We start from the raw sequence: 19,802 nt of genomic DNA on the forward strand, positions 1-19,802 counted from the left end.
TCATCTTTTCAACTCTACCAAATGTAAAAACAAATAAATAAAGAGAATAAAAGATTTGGCTATTCATTAATGATTTCTTAGCATTCCCTAGCCAACACTGAATACTTCACATGATAACACCCCAATGCTTGATGTACATTTATCATGATGAGATTACACACAAAAACCAGAACTTGTTTGCATTCAAAAGCAGCAGTATATTACACTAGGATTCTACATGGTATAGTGGGAAGTAGGGAAATCAGGCATCTTATTCAAATGCCGTAGGATCTTCTCAGCCATCTGCCTTGTATCAATATCTCCATGGTGGAAAGCACTGACCAAAGTGGCAGGTAGCAACCTGTCCTGTGATATATCTGAAGCAGGCCTTTTCCCTCCTTTCAGCAAGAATCTATCAATTAACCAGAAGGATTTTTTCCGCAAACCTTCTCCCTTGTGCTCTTTCACAACGTTCAGAACATGCTGCGTGGCATTCACTTCACACAACATGCCAACACTCTTGTCGACATCGACTTTGTCATCTAACAAAGTACATATTGCTGACAATGCAGCTTCAACAACCTCAACATTCTCGTGGTCCAAACATGCCAGCAATCTCTCCACTGCTTTTGCATCAACTAAGCAGAATGTGTTTTGCGAGGAACAAGCCCCTCTATGAACCGGGCAGACTGGTAGTTTTCTCTTCTTTGATGATCCAGAAAATAGGAATTTTGGTGGGTAGAAGAGTTTCAAGAACTTGGTTTTCTTTATTACTGGTGGTTTTGATAGACTTATCGATTCCAATGAGAGATTCTCCAAGCCAACTGCTGCTAACCTCTGAACTTCATCACTTGATGTTTTCATGAGCATTTCTGTAAGTACTGAGGTGAAGTTGTAGTTTCTTGCTAGAAACAGAATTCGAGGTTCGTAAAGTGTGGTTGTGAATCTGACTAGAATGCCCACAAGTCCTTCCAAGTAAGGAATTGCATACCTGCTTGTTCTTATACCAGTTCTTTGGATTTGATTGATTTGTTGTAGGATTGCAGGGACTGTGTTCTTGCTGAGAAGAGCGAGATTTAGTGTCAGGCTCTGGTGGGGGAGTTTAGCAAGAAATGTTGCTGAAACTGCCTGCTTCTGTGTGATTCGGCCTGTTTCATTTTGGCCAAGGATTAGGTTCTCAGGTTGCCCTGCAGTTCTGCATAGTCTCTCTGCTATAGAGTGTCCCATGTAAGGTATGAGCGCCATGAGTAGCTTGATTGCTACGATCCCAAGTTCTGCATGGGGATTATTGAGGAGTTCAACCAGGGTGTTGCTTGCTTCAATCTCTTTGACCATGGAGACAATGGTGCCCATTGATTTGGGAGACTTTGTCAGGCACAAAAGAACTCTAATGAGATTGATGTTGAGTTCAACAGGAGTGGAATGTTTGATCATGTCAATGATGTTATACAGAACATAGTCTGAAGCTAATCCGTGATAATTTACTTGGAGGTTCTCAAGGTCGATCCCAGCCTCAAATATATTTGCAAGTATTGCAGCAGCTTCACCTTTTGAGTTAATTGGTTCACCATTGATTCTTCGAGTGAGCATCTCTTCAACCATGATTTGAATAATTCCAGATTTTGCAAGTATTTTGGCGTTAGGATGGTAGGATGAAATCTGTGCTAGAGCTTTGAATGCCGCTGTTCTGGTCATAGTGTTTCCACTATGCACCATTTTGATGAGAGCAGGAGAGGCCCTCTCAGCCACATAAGTTTTGCTGTCATGTCCTAGTGCAATTTCCCCAAGGTATCCTGCCATTTCTGTCTGCATCTCCTCAGTACCTGTTTATTTTGAATCTTCATTGACTTTGTTGTGAGAGCATATTTATTTGTATGTACATAAGGAAATTATTTTTTATTATTTAAACCATCCAGAAAAACCAAGTCTCTTGAATTTGTTAGCCGCTATCTTAAAAAAAAAAAAAAAAACTCTTCTGCCATTCTGTACTTGCTATGCTTATGGTAGAGTGTGAGAGCATTAGAAGTTACCTTCAGTGAGATGCTTTAGAAGGGGTTCCAAGAATCCATTTTCCGCCATCATCTTGATATTTTCTGGAGACCTCTCTAGATTCCTTAAGATTTCATCTGCTGTTTCTGAAGAGAAGGCATCGACAGACAGATTATATTTAATTCTGATTAGCATCAGAATTCCTCCAGGAACTGACCCAATCTTTTCCCATAATGATTGGGACCTTGATATCTCAAGTAATAACAGTAATGCCGCATGCCTTATGGGCCGGTGACCAATTGACATCATCTTGATTACTGTTGAAATGTCGACCATTTCAGAAATCACCATCTGCACAAAAAATCACCGAAGTTGAGTTATAATTCCTGAAAATTCCAGTGGCTTATTTCTAGACAAAATTGTATTCACTCATATTTAGATTCAATTCAGACCAAAGAGAACAATTCGAATTACTGAAGCTTCTTTGAAAGTTTCCATGGTTTGGTCAATTATGGTAGTCTTGTAGCTAAATAATTGCAGGTGAGGTTCCTTACAGGCCAGTGACTGATTCACATCAAAGCCTCCCGCCAAGGGAATGGCTTAGTGGATTATGAGTTGGCCAGTGATTAGCAGTCCTTGCGCAAAATAGGGTGGAGAAATTTAGGTTTGTTGTTGAAATTGATCAATTTTTGAACCAGATGATATTAGCAGGAATTGGTAACCAAGTAAAATTCTCTTTTTCTACATCGCTCCATTCTCAAAATTGTGAGAACGGAAACATACCTGTGACTTCAAATTTCCTCCAGGTGACTTGCTAAAAACATGACAAACGCCCACAAACACACACATACTCTTATCCTTTTCTTTTATTTATGATATTACGTAAAAAATTTAGGAAAAAAGAGCTGAACCTTGGAAACATCGTCCTCTTTGGTCAATTCTCGTAATAACTCCAGCGCTTCATAGATAACATCTCTATCTCTGTACTCCAGAAGCTTAAAAAGCAATGGAAGTATTCCAGCATTGTGAACTTGTATCTTGTTATGTTGTTTCCTTTTGCAAATTTCTTGCAAATCTCTTATTGCTTCAAGAACCATACTTGGTGAAGCGGACAAAACTAAAGCTGAACGGGAACATTTTATCCTTGCCACTTCATTTCTTTCTTTCCATTCCTCTATTGTGGTCTTCAGAGCTACGTTTGTCCTTAGAACTCTACTCAACAGCTTCTTCCCTGTAATTGGGCAGAAAATTTCTTGTGAGTTCTCGGACTCTTCCAACCACTTGGTAATTGCTTTCCTATCATATGTCTCTCCACTTTGTATGGTAACTGGATCATCCATAATCTGCTTTGTTAACGGACAGAAGAAAGTTTCATACATTGGCTCTATGTACTCGGTCATCTTTAGCAATGATGTTGATGAGCTGCTGCTGCTGCGTTTCCTTTGCCTGTTGAAACTTGTGGGTTTCTGGATTTCTATGAAGTGTGGGGTATTTAAGAACCGGGAATTATCTGTGGACACTTCAAGACTGACAGGGTAGAGATCTGATTCTACCATTACAGGTTCTTCGTTTGGTTCCTCCTCCGAGAAAGACTTGTGTGGATCCAGCTCTTTGGTCTGCAATGCTTGGCTTTGGCCAACTTCAAAATGAGCACTTCGCATTTCATTTGAAAGAGCTTGGACAGCAACTTCTGCATATTCTTGGTCCTGAAATGTTGATGAAGGTATCGAGCTCAAGCATTCGCCCATGTCTTCTATCACCCTTTCCAGCAGTGATATGGTGCTTTTCAATTCAGAATCAAAATTTGAGTTGGTGCCTCTTTGACATTTGTTTACAAGATCCTTGGCCTCAGTGATGCTTCTGGATAGGGATTGAAGGATCACCATTGCATTTTTCGGGGTGTGCTCAGTTGTCTGCAACTCCATTATGACTGGGAAAACTCGGTAGAGGTAGCATCCAATTTCAGCAAAGCTTTCCTTTTCTTGTTCTATGCAAGTTACAGATTCAATGATCTCTGAAATTGATGTCAGCAAGGATTCAGCAACACTAGCCATAGCAGTTGAATCTTTGCTGAGCTGGAGAAACCAAAAAAAAAACAAGAAGAAGAGAAGATTACCATACCTCTCAAGATCAGATGCTTTTTTTTTTTAAGTTTGATTATCGGCATGAAACTTCAATTAAGAGCTTAGGAACTCAATTCTAGGTAAATTTGTAGATTCCATTTAAGCAGGACACTGAATTTAGAGAATATTCTCAACCAGGTAATAGTTTAAACTTACCCAAAATAGGGGGGGAAAAGAGAAAAACACAATCACTTCGATGCCATAGCATATTCATTTTGAGAAAACATGCAAATGGAGGTAGGATGTCAAAGAATTTCTTCTATCCTTCTTTTCAATGAATGAAAATAGGACAAGCATGCTCTGGTGCTTTACTGACATTTTAATTCCTTAAAATCTGAAGTTTCTAAGTGATTATGTTGTCCATGGTTCCGGACTTGTTGCACAAATTGTGCTTCAAAACAAAACAAACGTAACTAGCAGAAGTTTAAGGTCACCAGATTGATGTGCCTGTAAAAAAAAACCTGAATTTGATAGCTGACTAGTATTTTTTGACACCAAGTGGATGAACAAATTTGGCAGGCTACTCCCTCTTTTGTTTGAAAATGGAATTTTTGAAGCCAAAATATCTTGAACTCTTTCCACCCAACTCTAATCCTGAGAACCAGATCAAACGCAGTGGTGTATGCACATGGAAGTTGATTTAAAGCTTAATTCAGTTCAAACTTTTGAGGCTTACTCAAACTTTTAAATACTAGACAGAAGCAAGATACAATTGACAATCACATACCGACATCGAACCAGAGCTACCACTTCTGATGCCTTCCAGGTACATACACTTGACCGGTCTCTACTTGGGTAAGCAGCAACTTAGTCTTGTTGTAGAAGGCATCCCAGAAGACAATATATTTTACCAATGAACAAGTCTCTGATAGCTTATGTATACTATTGCTAATCTTACCAGCAAGTGATTTACGTTCGCAGAATGCTATAATTTACTGGCCAACACCAACGACTGAAATATAATAATACTACGTATTTTGGAGTGTGACAGTATCCTTTCTATATCGATGCTTGAGATAAACAGCTTGTCAAAGGAAGCTATAAGGCATAGAAAAAGAAGACTCGGTCAGCTGACTGTATTGGGACATGGGGTGTTGACAAATTGCATGTATTTTGGTTTAAGGTTACTATCCGACTTTAGCAGGTAACCTTCAAGATGTAAGCTTCATGGATCGGTATTTGTTGCAAAGTCAATATGCATTTTCTCAGTCAAGTAGACCTCTCTATTTCCAGACGCTGCAGCGTTAAGTAGAATCATAATTTCATTGAAGTTGGAGATGATTTTATGCTGTTATGGCAGATATATCTGCTTTTAATCTCCCAACTTTAGTACATTCAAGGTACTGATTTGATCATGCCGGCAGTCTTCTGATCTGATGTTTGGAGAAGGATTGGCCTTTAAAAAATAAAAAAAAAGACTTGCTGCAGGGGATTAAACTACTGCTTTGACTTTCAGTACCGTGTAAAATTTGTTAGTGGTAGGATTAGTCAATCTACCTGGTTATATTTTATGAAACTCGTTGAATTCAATGTGATTCAGATTAATTTACTTTTCTCTCGTACGCCATGGCAAAAGATAATCCCTTTCTTTTTCCAGAATTTGTAACTAATTGGGTTAAGAGGCATCTGCACACAGCGAACAGGACAAACAACTGTCCTTTCAGAGACCAAAAAGCTAGTTTTGTAACCGTGTTGATAAGAATGCTAACAATGCACTGATCAATGGCGCTGGGGTCATGGCATTGCCTGCAACCATGAAGGTGCTTGGACTTGGCCTTGGGATTGGTTTGATAGTGTTCGTTGCTGTGCTCACTGACTGTTCTGTTGAGATGCTCTTAAGGTGTAGTAAGGCTGGAAAGGCGGGAGACTTATGGTGGGCTCATGGGTGATGCATTTGGGAATGTTGGGAGAAGAGTGCTTCAGATTTTTGTGATGCTTAACAATGTCAGGGTCCTCATTGTTTACATGATTATCATTGGTAAGTGTGCGTAACTGCATATGAATCTTGATAATTGGTTTGATAATTATGCATTTTGCATTTTAATTCGTGGGTTTGAGACAATTGTGTGAATTACGTGCTTCACTTTAATTTAGTCTTATGGTTAAGAACAGAGATATCTCAGATTGAAGTGGCTGTTATTTGCTGATATCTATGAGGGTGTCCAAGTTTATGGGGCGCATCAGTGTGCGTAACTGCATGTGAATTATCATTGCTTGCTAATCATGCTTTTCCATTTCTTTTGTGGTTTTGAGATTACCATGTAAACTGGGTGATGCAGTTCTAGATAGTTGTTTTGCATACGAGTAGAGGAGTCAGTAGGCAGTGTACTTCAATGCTGGGATTAGTTACCAGTTCGAATTTAATCCAAATTTATATCTTTTGGGAATTGGTTGGAATGTGCTCTTACCTATTAATAGGTTTTTGGTTCACACGATCTATTGTGTCCAATGCTTGTCAAAAAGCATTCGTAACTAATCGTGTAGGCGATTTTGGTTTATTATTAGGAATTATTAGCTAAGCTATTAGAAATGTACCAATTATCAGGGATCTGGACCTAAATAACTGATTGCGGATTGATTTTTCTGATGTCAATTTTATGTAGCGCCATCAAACTCCTAGTTTTGGAGATGCTAAATGGAATAGGATTATAAATAACATGTACAATTAAAGTGCTTTTATTTTCAAAACCCCCCAAAATTACAAACATAAAAGCTGGAAGCTCTTAGCAATAGTGAAGCAGTGCAGCTGACAGCATGTGATGGCAGCTGTAAAATTGCAATACATGCCTAAAGTTGCTGAGCCAAAACTTCAGTGGGAGATGCTGCTGGAAAGTCTGATTTCCATAGTACGAAATTCTTGTGGTTGTAAAATGCATTTTGTTTCTCGTCTTCTTTCCAACAATTAGACAAGTTCAAATATTCTTACATGTTTCAATGGTTTACATGACAAGCTGATGTGTTGTCTGGAACATCTTCGTGTGGAGTTCATCATGCTGGTGCATTGGAAGAAACCACTGGTGGAATGGCCGTGCCTTTCTTCTTCTTTTCATTACCCTTTCCATATTTTCTCCACTGGCATGTTTCAAGCATTTGGGCCAGTACTAAATAATGCAGTCGTTTTTTTCTATATATTGCTTAGATTAATAAGAAATCGATAGCACAAACCTCTTTGTTGTGTAGCGCTGATGGTTTCTTTCAAATGAAAGCAGATTCGTTGAGATACACATCTGCCCTAGCTGTTGCACTAGCAGTTGTTTTTCTCGTTATTACTGCAGGAATCACTGCGGTTATATTGGTTAATGGAAGTGCTAACATGCCCAGGTGCTTCCTAATATTGCCGATATCACTTCATTTTGGAGTGTCTTCACTGTGGTTCCCATTCTTGATACAGTATTTATCTGTCATTTTAATGTTGAGTAGGCTGATCTTCATATCCTCTAAATTGCTTGGTCTGTGGGTTTGATTTGGGCACATGAGTAACATCCTTTTGGCAGATGTGTAGAAGTAATTTATTTACTGGTTCTTTCAACGAAAATTGGTCAAAAGATGCCATTTGCCCCCGGGGATAGGGAGTGACTAGGCTTATCTGGGCTCTTCTGTCTATTCTCCAAGACCAGGTACTTGACAAGTAGCTATTTTTAGGATTAACAATTTGATTCCTTAGAGCACAAGCTGTACAGAAACTTGTACCTTTTTGGTTGTATGATACTTTATAGATAGAAGTTTATGTCCTGCCAGTACGTAGTAGTCCCTGGGAAGGTTTAGCCCCTTGCTGGTAGATGTGTTGATGTCGGGACAGCCATGCTTAGAGAATAAGAATTACTATGATAGCATGACGAAAAGTTTGTGTCTTGATTTCTGACATTAGTGGATGGGAAGGCTTATACGATAGCAAACTCCATCTTGTATTTGCTAGCATTTGTTATGCATTAGAGTATGGTTACTGGATTAGAGTAAGGCCTGAGATGCCTGGGATTGGTACTTTCTTCTCCCTTCTCTGCAGTGAGGAGAGAAGCTGACTTAAATGATCTTCAATATTTTGACTCAAGCTAAGCATTCTGTAGTTTACTTGCATTCGAATAAATGAATTATATTATGGAAAACCTCAATAAGAAAATACATCTTCTGCAGTTCATACTATTGAAAATGAGCTTGAAGATTCCTCTATGATACAGCCAGTTGTGCAGACTTCATTAGCTCTATGCTCAGCTGTCCATATAATGACAAGCTTCTTTGGCTTCCTCCTATTTGGTGACTCAACCCTTGATGATATGTTGGCCAACTTCGACACTGACCTTGGCGTTCCTTACAGCTCTTTGCTCAATGATATCGTTTGCATTAGCTATGCTTTGCATCTCATGCTCGTTTTCCATGTGATCTTCCATCCACTGCGCCTAAATCTGGATGGTCTTCTCTTTCCTTCAGCCACGCCATTGGTTTCAGATAACCATAGGTTTTCATTAATCATCACAGCACTCATTTCTCTCATCTTCTTGGGTGCTTTATACCCAGCATCAGGGTTGCTTTCCAGTTCACTGGAGCAACTTCTGCAGCTTGTCTTGGATTTATTTTTCTAGCTGCTATTGCTTTAAGGTGAGTAATTTAACTCTAGCTCGGAGTTGTGATTACGCATATATATAGTTCGGATTTCAGAACAAAAGAGGAATACATTTCGCATTATAGTGTTTATAAATATTACATATGAAGGCCTTAAAACCTCTAAGATGGGATTCTAGTGCATTGATTTTTTTTTTTCATTTTTCTCCAAGCATGTGAGCACATTTATCTTGGTTGGTGGGTCTGATTCTATGTTGCCTACCATATATCCCAAATTCGTATCCATTTCGAAGTTTCAGTGCACTTTGATTGCATTCAAAACTAAAAGCTGATATTGCTTCCAATTTGTTAGGTGGTCTATCTAATATCTTGTTCATTTGTTGGTTCAAACCTACGATCTTTCAGAGATCCCCATTTCGCAGCAGCAAAGAAGGATAAGGTCATGTCTGTCCTCGTTATTTTTCTTGCTTTATTCTCAAGTTTGGTGGCCATATACAGTGATGCTTGTGCCCTATTCAGAAGAAATCCCTCTCCACATGCATGATTTCATGGTCTTCTCATTATCTGCTTGAAGATCTCTAGTGTGAATGTCATGCAGACACAGTAAAATATGCAAATTTTTTGGGAACTGCTTATGTAAAAATCCAGATCTTTTCCTCACTGTAGTGTTCTGCAAGGACGAAGGTGCTGGTGGCAATTCGTACAACTTTTGATTCATGCTTAATTACACCTGGACCCTTAAAGCTTGTTATGGTTAATTAAAAAGATAATAGATTGGTCTTGCTGTGTTTGTAATAAATTTTGCGGCTTTGGATCCAACTCATGGAAAGAACAAACCAATAGCCAGTCTATGCATCCATTTATAGATCCTATACAACAATTGATACAAAGGTGGCAAAACACCACGAAAGAGACATGTTCGTCATCCACTAGATTGCTTTCCCCGTCGACGTGATTATTTTAAGAAATCTAAGTTAAATCTGTTGCAGTTAGCATCTCTGAAGATATGGCAACCGAAGCTTTCATCCATCCTCAAACTGTTTAAATGACTTCATCAACATAATAATCCATTCCCGCGCGAAGCTTCAATTCCATTTTACACCGAGCCAACTAATGACAAAGCAGCTTGCTTAATAATGAGTGTCGATCCTTCAAGCCATTGAATGTCGCATCATGCTATTTCTTTATCTTTTTACAAAGCAGATACAGAAGGTGTCATTTATCAGGTGTGTAGCAGGGCGGTGTCACAGATATCTCCAGCTAATAATTAATAAGTTCCTGTGCTTGGATATGTACAAAGGTGCCCATTGGATACCAAATGAGGGGTAGCCCTGCCTCGAGCTTCTATTCTTCTCAACCTTTTCTGCTCAATGCGGTTTAGAGTTCTTTTATCACAGACTAAACCCATTGATAAGCGAGTACAGCTGCCATCACCTTGGGACCAAATGCCAGAGGCGCAGAGTACAATTTTAAGGTAACTGACAAGGTTAGTGTCCAGTTCAGACTAGTTGAAGAAATAGGTTGATTGCAGGACATCTCTTAGATCAAAGTCTCCTCGCTCAGGCAAGGGAGGAAATTTCAAGTTGGGGAACGAACTTTGGAAGCTTTCCAATAACTGCAAGCACATAAACAAACCAATAAATCTGATATCATCACTCAACATGTAAGATTCTCGGTTTAAAAATAATAAATTTCAAACCACCATGAACATATTGAGAAGCACTGTTAAGATCACAAATCACCAAATAGAATCAACAAATGCATCACGGTTAGCTGTAAAGAGAGGATAAATTTCTAGGAATGCCCTCCCATTTCATTGCTCTCCCAAGGAATAGAATTCTCAAACTTTAGAAAACTTCAGAAAACTATTTCTTTAAAGCGCATAAAAGAAGTAACAGCAGGTTCAAATTGTAATGTTCTTCAGTTCATGTTGGAAAGCTAATTGAAGTAACCAATCGAAAGGTCTGCTCTCTCCCAAGGACATGACTTCAATTGCAACAGGTGTGAGCTCATGGTTTATAGATAAAGATCTATGCAGAATTTTTTATAGAACAATTTACCTGGATCATGGTCATCAACTACTATCTTACATGTCAAGTCATTTTAAAAGAAAGCAAACACTGGCAGTAAGAACTAGTGAAGCACAAGCTTGAACCATGTTAAAACCAAGAAAACAATTACTTCCTAGGGGCAGTCTGCTTATATAAGGTTTGATGAGCTTATAGATAAAGATACTTTACATTCTCTAGTATTGGTGTCTCGTAGAGTTCAACAAACTTTTCTCTCAGAATCCTGTTCATTTCATCAACATCGCATGCATGTGTCCAGTATGAATCATGAACCCCTGTAAATGGACATCAAAATGAAACAATAAGATTTCCCAAAAAAATTTACCAGGTGTCTGGAAGGAGAGAGAGAACTGCTAACCCACACAAACCTGCAAAGTTCAAACCTGCCTCTTTGCAGGCAACAGCAGTCATCATCATGTGAGAACCATCAAGGGAGTGGACAAAATTTGGAGGAAAGGCTGTTCTTTGCCGCTTGACCATGACCTATACCAATCACAAAATTGTGGAATCAATAACTGAGTGCAACATGAACCTGTACTTCACCCCTTGCCCACAGATTTTACATCCCTTGCTTTTTTTTTTCAAGGATTAAGATCGAAGAAATGTACGGGGGGGGGGTTGGGGTTTGTTGGAGCCTATCAGAAAAACACAGGAAAAATGACACTACCTTGTCGGTTTCTCTTTGTAGCGTCAGCACCTGAAGGGAAGTCTTAATCTGCATATAAATCAAGAAAGCATCTTAGTCACCTTCAAAATAAACGTTGGTTTTCTACATTCATTATATAATTGAAAACAAGAAATCAGCCAATTAAAATTAGTATTAATTTCTTAGAACATTACAAGTTGCCTTCCCAACTGTCGGTAAGGCTGTACAACAGGGAGTCCAAAAGGAGTGGTCCACTGCACAGGCTGATTCTCTGAAGCTATCACCTGTTTATATTACATTCAGCGGTCAGAAATTCCAGAACACAGCAAGATTTTCTCAAGCAGGGCAAAGTGTTAATGAGAGCAAATAGCTATATTTAACTGGAAACTAAAAAGTTTCTGAAAATCTATTAAGCTTGAGCGCTGATGATACAGTATGCATATTACATAGAACATTATCCATTGGGCAAGTAACTAAGTTCTATAACATCTTTCCTCTATTTTCTTCCCTTTACATTTATTGTTGAAAAGATTAGAATCCTGTATCTACTCAACCTATCCCACCCTTCAACCATTGGAAACAATGTCCACAAAAAACAATTCAACTGCCTTCTCGTAACACAAAATCCCTCCTGATTTATATGATCATGCAGTTACAAAACATGATCTGAATATGGAAATGATCTGGCAAAGAAGAAGCCATATATGACAGTTGGTATTGGATACTGAAGGCAAATGGGAAACTATCAAATGAGAGCTAGAAAAATTGGCTTGAGATGAAATAATAAGAATTGATTTAATCTCAAAACATCCCTTTGATAAGACAATTCAAGATAAGGTGGGATTGAAAACAGGATTCAGGTGACCAGCTTTAACTAGTCTAGAAGTCTGGAACTAAGGACATTGTTGAATTGAATATGCTTATCCCCACATTGACCATCTAAATCCATTAGAAGTCTGGAACTAAGGGAATTGTTGAATTGAATATGCTTAATCCCACATTGACTATCTAAATCCATCAAAGCCCATTAATGATATAACTTAAGCAGGTCATAAATGAGATCCAAAGTGGGGCCAAACCTTTTCCAAGCCATTAAATAAATTACCGGATCAGGATTTTAGGGGATATAAGGAAAAAGGACATGACCAAAATGAGGTATCATCAGGATTCCATATGTGGGACCCCCCATCAAATGACAGGGCAAAAACTACCCTCCTATGCAAAGCAAATGATAGCAGGATAAAAGAAACATACCTTAGCACATTCTCCAAGCCAAGCCATAATTCCTCTCGCGCCTTCAAACATCTCTTCTAAGGCTGTCAAGGTGGTCTGTTCATGTGGTAAAATAATTAACAAAATCCTCCTTTACTGGCATACACAAACACACACCACTTACTTTTGCTGCATAGCAGGCTGCAGAATACAGCTGTGGATCATCAGCAATGTTACAACGCTCTTTTAACCTCCTTTTGATTTGGTCACGGGCACCAATATAAGTAACCCCATACACTGATGTCATCACTGTCTGCTTCACCAACTTCCGGTCCACCTGGGTTCCAATAATGAAGGAAAGCTGTTAGCAATATATCATAGGGAGTCGTGTACAAGCATGCCCAAGAATGTTTGGCTACAAAATGAGTCGCCTGATCCTACAACCTAATTAATTATGTATGTGTATGTTGTTGAAACTGAGGAATCATTCATAAATTTAGCAATTCAAACAGTGTTAAAATTGAATAATCTCAGGCATATTTAACACCATTAATAAACACAAGGCAGGCAGAAACCTGATTGATTAAAAGCTTAGCATGCACTGAATTTGGATTAATTGCAGGGTCATTTTCTGCATCTCTTCGCATGATATCAAGAACTCTACATCAAAAGCAACAATTGTGTTAAACATTAGATATGCTAACAAAACAACAAAGTAATTTTCAATGTACAGTTGAACATGAGTTGCTGGCAATTGTTCCAGAAGCAATACATATGATGAAATTCCAATAATTCCTACTATATTGAATTAAAGTGACATTTAAAAATCATAGATATAGATTGCTGGCATAACCAGATTCTGGTATTCCAGGATTTACTATGGTATTACCCTTTTTTTTTTCAGACAGTCAGCCTGCATACTCCCCGTAGATACATGTTAAAATCCAATTTAAGTAAAAAGGTTCGCCCACTGCCCAACCATAGCAAGGGCTGTTAGTCATCATTTTGTAGTTGGCTGCCCCAACCACCTTCACTACCCCCACCCCAATTTCCACAGAGATGCAGTAAGAGAAAGAGCCCACCTGGCCGCAATTCCTGAGTAAACATCAGCAGGTTTTCCTCCTCCAACTAGATTTACTGCAGCTGCTCCCAACTGATAAAAAGTTCAATTCAGTTTATTGCTTAATGTAAAACATAAGAGAAGTACAACAAAATCACACCATGCACTGGAACACGTGATGCTTCCAATTCAAACAAAGATTAGAAATCCTTGGTCATAGTTGTGCATTCAAAAACACTTAAAACATGGTTCTGGCAGAGTATAAGTTGTGTAAGAAAAATTTATGAACCTTGATGCAAAATCTAAAAAGTTCCAGATTTCCAAATTTAGGATTGGGAGATGTTTTGCAATTTTCTCAAGTCAACGAACGTGAACAAAAACTATTTACCTTGTCCCTTCCAAGGGCAGCATAGTGTTGCAAGCCATTGCACGAACCATCCTTGGAAAAGCAAAAAAAAAGGAAATATAAGAATAAATTCTTGATCATGGTATGTTTCTGTACTGCACATTTAATATGAAAAACGATATCACAAAGAAAGCAAAGGTTTAATATAAAGCCTCTAAACTTCTTTGAAGACAATACAGCAAGCATCAGCCAATGAATAACATTGAAGCAACAAGTCTGCTCCAGAGCTCATCGCAACTCATCATATGCAGTCATCAGCTTGATTTTATCACAGAACTCAAAAGCAGTAACTACAGAGAGAAAAGGTACCTGGTGAACAGGTGTATGTGAAATAGCAGTCTCTGGAGAAGGGCTTCTCAAAGCTTCTGAGAGATTAATGCATACTGCCAAGCATTGAAAAGGATCCTCCGCACCCAACCACCAGCGTTGTCCTTCAAGAGGTCGGTCAGCAGAATCAAAGATATCATCCAGATGATTCTCAGTAAATGATATTCGACCATCATAGGATAATTTGTCTACACCACCAGCATACAGATTTGCTAAATGTATCTTCAGCCAGCGCAAACCAGACTTCCCAAGAGGTCGCCCCTCTGCAAACTCAAGGATGCCCCGGCACACATCAGAACCAAGATGATTCAAATATGGGTGCATAGGGTAAGCACGACCCCGAAAATCAACATTGTGTGGATAGTAGAAGCCTTCCTCATCCTTCATCTTTCTAGCTACCTGCTCCAAGTTATAGCAATTTAACAAGCCATCTACAAAAAAATGCACACACTTGTTATTTGCTGAAACAAGGGAGCTTCTTACCGCAAGTTTTAGTTCCACATCACAACGCTGTGAATGTCGCTCGCTGTTCTCCTTTTTCACACTTTTAACTTTCCACCTCCATTTCCGAATTTCAGCTTCATCTTCTGTTTGTGGCTCCTCAGGCAAAGGAACCTATCAAGTTTTTATAAGTGAAAACGAAGGAGTTCGAGGGGAGGGGTTCAATAAAAGAAAGGAGGGAAAGAGTAAGAACTGGCATAAGCAGTGTTAAATACTATTCTAAATGAAAATTATATGAACTTCAGCTCGTATAAATAACCCACATCTTCACGGTCAACCAAGCCAGCAAGATGGCCTCCACTAGCCCATATTCTATCAATGACTCCAAGAATCCTTTTATTTACTCTCCATTTGGTATTTCCAAGAGTATCCAGGGCCTGATTCATCAAAAAAAAAAAACAGAATTATAGTGAGGGTAAGGGTGCAAGCATGAAGTTGGTTACAAATCATCACCATTCATCAAGAAAATGTGTCAATTATAGTGACATAGTTGTCAGTGGAAAATAGATAGAATCAACTCAAGCAGTGATTTCTAACCTTAAAAACAGGCTCTAATTGATTCCTTGAAGCCCTTTTAATTGCGACACGTTGTTGTTTTGCTCCATGGATTCGCATAACATAGGATGGTAAGAAAAAGTATGCACCTTGGTCATACCTGTCAAATTATTACAAAGGTTAGGGGGAAAGAAACCAGCACCCCCAATGATATTAATGTCTAGCTAGCTGTCTTAAAGAAGATTTGACAAGGTTGGTCTTTTATTTTATTTTGTAAAGCAGTAAGCTTGACAGCCCAATATTTGACCAAGAACAACTGAAATAAAACAAATTATTTTTAATAATTATTCTTACAAGGAGAATATATCACTACTTAGAACCAGGTTGTTCCATTAAACAAGATTTAACTAGAAACTTTGCACACGGATTGGTATAAACAAAAAGAAAATGGGTCAAAAGATAGAATTGAAACTCATACCCTGTCCAGTTTAGAGGAGGCACCAGCATTGGCATATAAGGGATGACCATGTGCCTAGCCTGTTCAGATGACAAGAATTAGTATCATCACAATACCTAAAGGAAGATATAATCTTTAAACATAATCAAAATAGATACTAGCAGAGCCACAACAGCATAAACTGTGGTTACTTACAGATTTCTCAAGGCCTTTGCGAACAAGTGGATCACACTCAATAACACCGTATCTCCTACTACTTTTCCTATCCAAATGTAGGCCAAAAAAATTTTAGATGGTGATATGCAAGAGAGAGAGAGAGAGAGTCATAGATTCCAATTTCTCACTGTGTATCTTTTGTGATGGTTTTAAGGGTATGCACAAATGCAGGGCGAATATCAGGCGGACCATCTCCTATTTGATCAATTGGAGGTTGTATATAGGCAGTTTCTATCATTAATTGAATCAAGCGAGAGCCAACCTGGGATAGGTAAGCATCAGAGTAAATGCAGAGAAAAAATGACACTCTTATGCAACTACATTTACAGCAAGAGATATCACGAACCTTCAGATGTGCTTCCTGACCCCAAGGCATTGAATCATCATGACCCTTCACAATCCGCCTTACTTGATGAACCTTTTGTTTTTTCATCAGTGTAGTTACTTTTTTCCTCAGTTTCTCCTGTTCCTTAGTTAGTTTCTCTCCTTCATAAATAGCAGCAACAGACTCACCTTCAGATATCTTTTCTTTCAAATTCTTCCTCTTCTTTGTCTTCTCCAAAAACTTGTGTATCTTCGCCTGATCCACACAAGAGATAATTCCACACAAGCTCTCAATAAAAGCCAGGAAATACAACATACTGCTTAGTAATAATCATGAAGTCATTAAATTATGTCTCTAAACAAGCAGTTATTTACTTTGCTAGGTGAAAAAGAAGTGCAATTTGTGTATTTCTTAATCAAACCGTAAGTGCATTTTCAATTAAAGTGTATATCACAAGAAGAATATTAGAAATTCACGTGGAGATGCCAATCTTGAAAGCACCTACCTCTGTTGGTTGTATCCTGTGCTTAAGCAGGAACAACAAGAAGATACTAAGAAGTAGACAGTCTCCAAAAGAATTGTATGCTTTACCATATGACAGACAGGGAAACTATGTGAAATCATTCATTCATTCAACAAGAGATTTGAAAGCAATGCAAATCATGCTTTGCACCTCAACTCATTTGTTTGGTCACCAATGATGATTCTTGGTTTTGACTGATTCCTGGTTCTATGGGCTTGATATTTTCTGTTTCTTCATTTATTTTTTCTGAGAAAATACAAGAAAATATGTTCTGATGCTTCTATTGTATGATCCTTCCAGAAAAGGGAAGCACCCCATTCCTTTATCTTTTATCCTTTTGTTTTGTTATAACTGGTCAAATCTTATTCTTCAAAAATATGGTCTTTATATTCTGTTGCAGAAGATTGATAGGAGTTCAAGAAATTCCTAGACAAATGACATCTGGCACCTTAGACGGTACCAATAAGATTGATTTTCTTCTTTAACTCTAAATAATTTTTAATAGCATATCCGAATAAATGTAGAATTATACAACAAATAACAAGAAATCAATTTAATAAATAATAAGAAATATCAGAATCCTACACAAACTAGTTATCGCATGCCATATGAACAAGATGAACAAAAATGCAGTAACCATAACAAAAAAAAAGAAAAACAAAACTGCCACGCAAGTTTGTCATCACGGGATTACTAAACACTAAAAGAAGTCCATCTTGAAAATTGAACCTACTAAAATGTGCTACCTGAAAGATATATACTGATGTTATGAAGAAACATGAAAAGGTATTTGAATATCAAAATAGAAGCACAGTATCCTACAGTTTGCAGGAAACATTTAAAAGAGCTTTAAAGACACAATTGGAGGTATTGAAGAGATGGGAGAATAGAGGATGAGTTATCTCATGGAATTTAACTAAAGGGCCAGATTTCTACACAATCCAAGAAAAACGAATACTTCTAATGAGTTTCAATCGAACATTCCTACAGCCACATGCTTTTGTGTTCTCTTTACCAAACATTTCCAAATTAAAATAGAAACAGAAAAAACAGTATTATGATCCTACATATATAATAAAAGCCAGCTAAACTACACAAAACAAAACACCCCACTGAAAAAAATAATTAAATTTCTAAGTCATTCACCTCATTTTCAATTGCTTCGCCAACAACGGATGCGGCTTGAACCACCCTAATACTGGCAGTCCCTCCATTACCGGTCATCAACAACCCCATCAACTTATGCATAGTAATAACCGCCATCATATCAGCCGGCAAGTCATTAAAATAGGCTCTATGAGGAACCCTCGAGTTCACCTTACACAATTCTTGCTCTGCAAGAATTGCATCCCTCAAAGGCTCAAACCAACCAAGAAACAGAGACTTTACATAAGGCAAATTAGGTGCCAGTTTCTGCTCGCACATGTCCTCTAACATCTCCTGATACTCTCGTGCCGTCTGTTCCCATGCTTCTGTCTCCATCTTTACTTGCCTCCTTTTAAGAATGGTATACTTTCCAATCCCCATACCTGCCATCATTTTCTTCTGTTGTGGCATAAACTGTGACTCCAGTTTCCGGAAATTCTTGTCAATTTTCTCCATTGATCCTTGAAAGTCATCAGACCCAGAAAGGTCTGATTCATCAGTCGAAGAAATCACCTCTGCAGCTGCTGCGGTTGCATACCCCTTGAAGAAACAAGGGGAGAGACGAAAAGAGTTTGTTAAATCACCATAACTAGGATTGTCCAATTTGTCATTTTGAGGTAAAACGCCAACCTGACGAGAACCCAGAAGAGAAAATGTTGAATTTAGGCATGTTTTGGTATCTGGGCATCTGAATTTTTCAATAACGGTTGATTCTTTAAAGAGATTACGAGAGCTTGAGGTAAGTCTCAGCTTTTTAGAAGGAGCATATTTGGCTAAGGTTCTCCACATGATGTAGAAAGCAAGAAATTTGAATGAATGATTTATTATTATAATCTAATTGTAGTAAAAGAAGGTGAAATGGCAGTGAAGATAATAATGGGCATGGACAAAGACTTGAAGGGGAGTGAGAGGAACTGTGAGTTAGACAGAGAGGAGAGGGGGTGGTGAAAGGGAGATTGTGAAATAATCAAAATCTATGAATCGGGGCGGGGGGGCGTGAAGCCTAGCCGCCTTTAAAGTTTAAACCCTCCTTAAAACCTATGTGGGATGGGCTTCTTCCATTATGTTGCATGGCTCCATGGGTTTTGGAGTGACTTATGGAGCCATGGACCATCAAAGTTGGGAGGAGTGAATGGTTGGTGAAATTTTATCAATGAGAACAAGAAATTTTATTTGATTGTTTTTAAACATTAAGGATGGAAAAGAAATTTAAAAAATTAAATTTGGTGGTTATGGAACTTGGAGTTTCAAGTATAAAAATATATAGAAGAATGTGATATTTGATTAGAATATGATTGACATGGAAAAAATTTGGATCTTCATAGATACAACAAAGAAGAAGTTATTTGTTTCGAAAAGAAATTGTGAGATGGGCACAAATTGAAAATGAAAAGCTTGATTGGTGGGATAGAATTTCATTGTTTCTTAAGAATTTATTCTGACCATGTCACAGAACAGAAGTTACTTGAGATTCTGAAGCTTTTCTTTCCTGTTGTTGAGGGTCATAAGATCTCTCTTATACGTCTGTCGAGCTAACTGATTTAACTGTTAATAAACTGCTCTAGCTTGAAGTCCATCTGCTAGAGAGGTTAGGATCGTACCCTATTCTATTCGGTGCACTCTTTAAAACAAGTCATGCTGCCCTGGTTATTTTCAGTTTAAGTATTCAGTACAGGAATTTTCAGCATCGAAAGAAATCACCCATTCTCATCTCCTCGAATATTTTTCCCTTTATTCTTCTTTTTCTTGGGAGATACTAGCACTACTCTGC

The 19,802-nt window shown here is 38.2% G+C and overlaps 2 protein-coding genes and 1 pseudogene across 5 annotated transcripts; 1 reads left to right on the forward strand and 2 right to left on the reverse strand.

The window, feature by feature from the left end:
* Positions 1–38: 38 nt before the first annotated feature.
* On the reverse strand, positions 39–4,940 carry LOC7482234 (putative U-box domain-containing protein 42). Of its 3 annotated transcripts, none has more exons than XM_024610123.2 (4): positions 4,819–4,940; positions 2,880–4,043; positions 2,010–2,319; positions 39–1,802 (listed from the first exon to the last, which is right to left on the reverse strand). In XM_024610123.2, exons 1-4 carry the CDS (start codon positions 4,861–4,863, stop codon positions 214–216), a joined length of 3,108 nt encoding a protein of 1,035 aa, XP_024465891.1. In that variant the 5' UTR covers positions 4,864–4,940; the 3' UTR covers positions 39–213. The 3 variants fall into 3 exon arrangements, with proteins under 3 accessions (XP_024465891.1, XP_024465894.1, XP_052312690.1); XM_024610126.2 differs by lacking the exon at positions 4,819–4,940 and adding an exon at positions 4,248–4,722; XM_052456730.1 differs by lacking the exon at positions 4,819–4,940 and adding an exon at positions 4,553–4,682.
* On the forward strand, positions 4,791–9,447 carry LOC18102593 (amino acid transporter AVT6A-like; annotated as a pseudogene).
* LOC7489398 (DNA-directed RNA polymerase 1B, mitochondrial) lies at positions 9,403–19,031 on the reverse strand. 2 transcript variants are annotated; one of them, XM_002315960.4, is made up of 19 exons: positions 18,032–19,030; positions 16,384–16,617; positions 16,166–16,299; positions 16,017–16,083; positions 15,843–15,901; positions 15,407–15,524; positions 15,133–15,246; positions 14,852–14,983; positions 14,351–14,767; positions 14,024–14,074; positions 13,658–13,728; positions 13,151–13,235; positions 12,760–12,912; positions 12,618–12,692; positions 11,558–11,647; positions 11,385–11,432; positions 11,086–11,200; positions 10,889–10,992; positions 9,403–10,263 (listed from the first exon to the last, which is right to left on the reverse strand). In XM_002315960.4, exons 1-19 carry the CDS (start codon positions 18,818–18,820, stop codon positions 10,153–10,155), a joined length of 2,967 nt encoding a protein of 988 aa, XP_002315996.3. In that variant the 5' UTR covers positions 18,821–19,030; the 3' UTR covers positions 9,403–10,152. The 2 variants fall into 2 exon arrangements, with proteins under 2 accessions (XP_002315996.3, XP_052312691.1); XM_052456731.1 differs by lacking the exons at positions 16,017–16,083; positions 16,166–16,299 and having other exon boundaries at positions 18,032–19,031.
* Positions 19,032–19,802: the final 771 nt, after the last annotated feature.

Source organism: Populus trichocarpa, chromosome 10 (genome assembly GCF_000002775.5).
Source record: "Populus trichocarpa isolate Nisqually-1 chromosome 10, P.trichocarpa_v4.1, whole genome shotgun sequence".
NCBI lineage: Eukaryota > Viridiplantae > Streptophyta > Magnoliopsida > Malpighiales > Salicaceae > Populus > Populus trichocarpa.

Excerpts from the sequence above, each read along its gene's own strand:
- LOC7482234 (XM_024610123.2), bottom strand. The coding sequence starts at position 4,863 with ATGTACCTGGAAGGCATCAGAAGTGGTAGCTCTGGTTCGATGTCG. Across the intron at positions 4,044-4,818 it reads GTAGCTCTGGTTCGATGTCG|CTCAGCAAAGATTCAACTGC; the intron begins GTATGTGATTGT and ends TGGTTTCTCCAG. Across the intron at positions 2,320-2,879 it reads AAGAGGACGATGTTTCCAAG|ATGGTGATTTCTGAAATGGT; the intron begins GTTCAGCTCTTT and ends TTTTTTGTGCAG.
- LOC7489398 (XM_002315960.4), bottom strand. The coding sequence starts at position 18,820 with ATGTGGAGAACCTTAGCCAAATATGCTCCTTCTAAAAAGCTGAGACTT. Across the intron at positions 15,247-15,406 it reads AATTAGAGCCTGTTTTTAAG|GCCCTGGATACTCTTGGAAA; the intron begins GTTAGAAATCAC and ends TTGATGAATCAG. Across the intron at positions 10,264-10,888 it reads AGACACCAATACTAGAGAAT|TTATTGGAAAGCTTCCAAAG; the intron begins GTAAAGTATCTT and ends ATGTGCTTGCAG.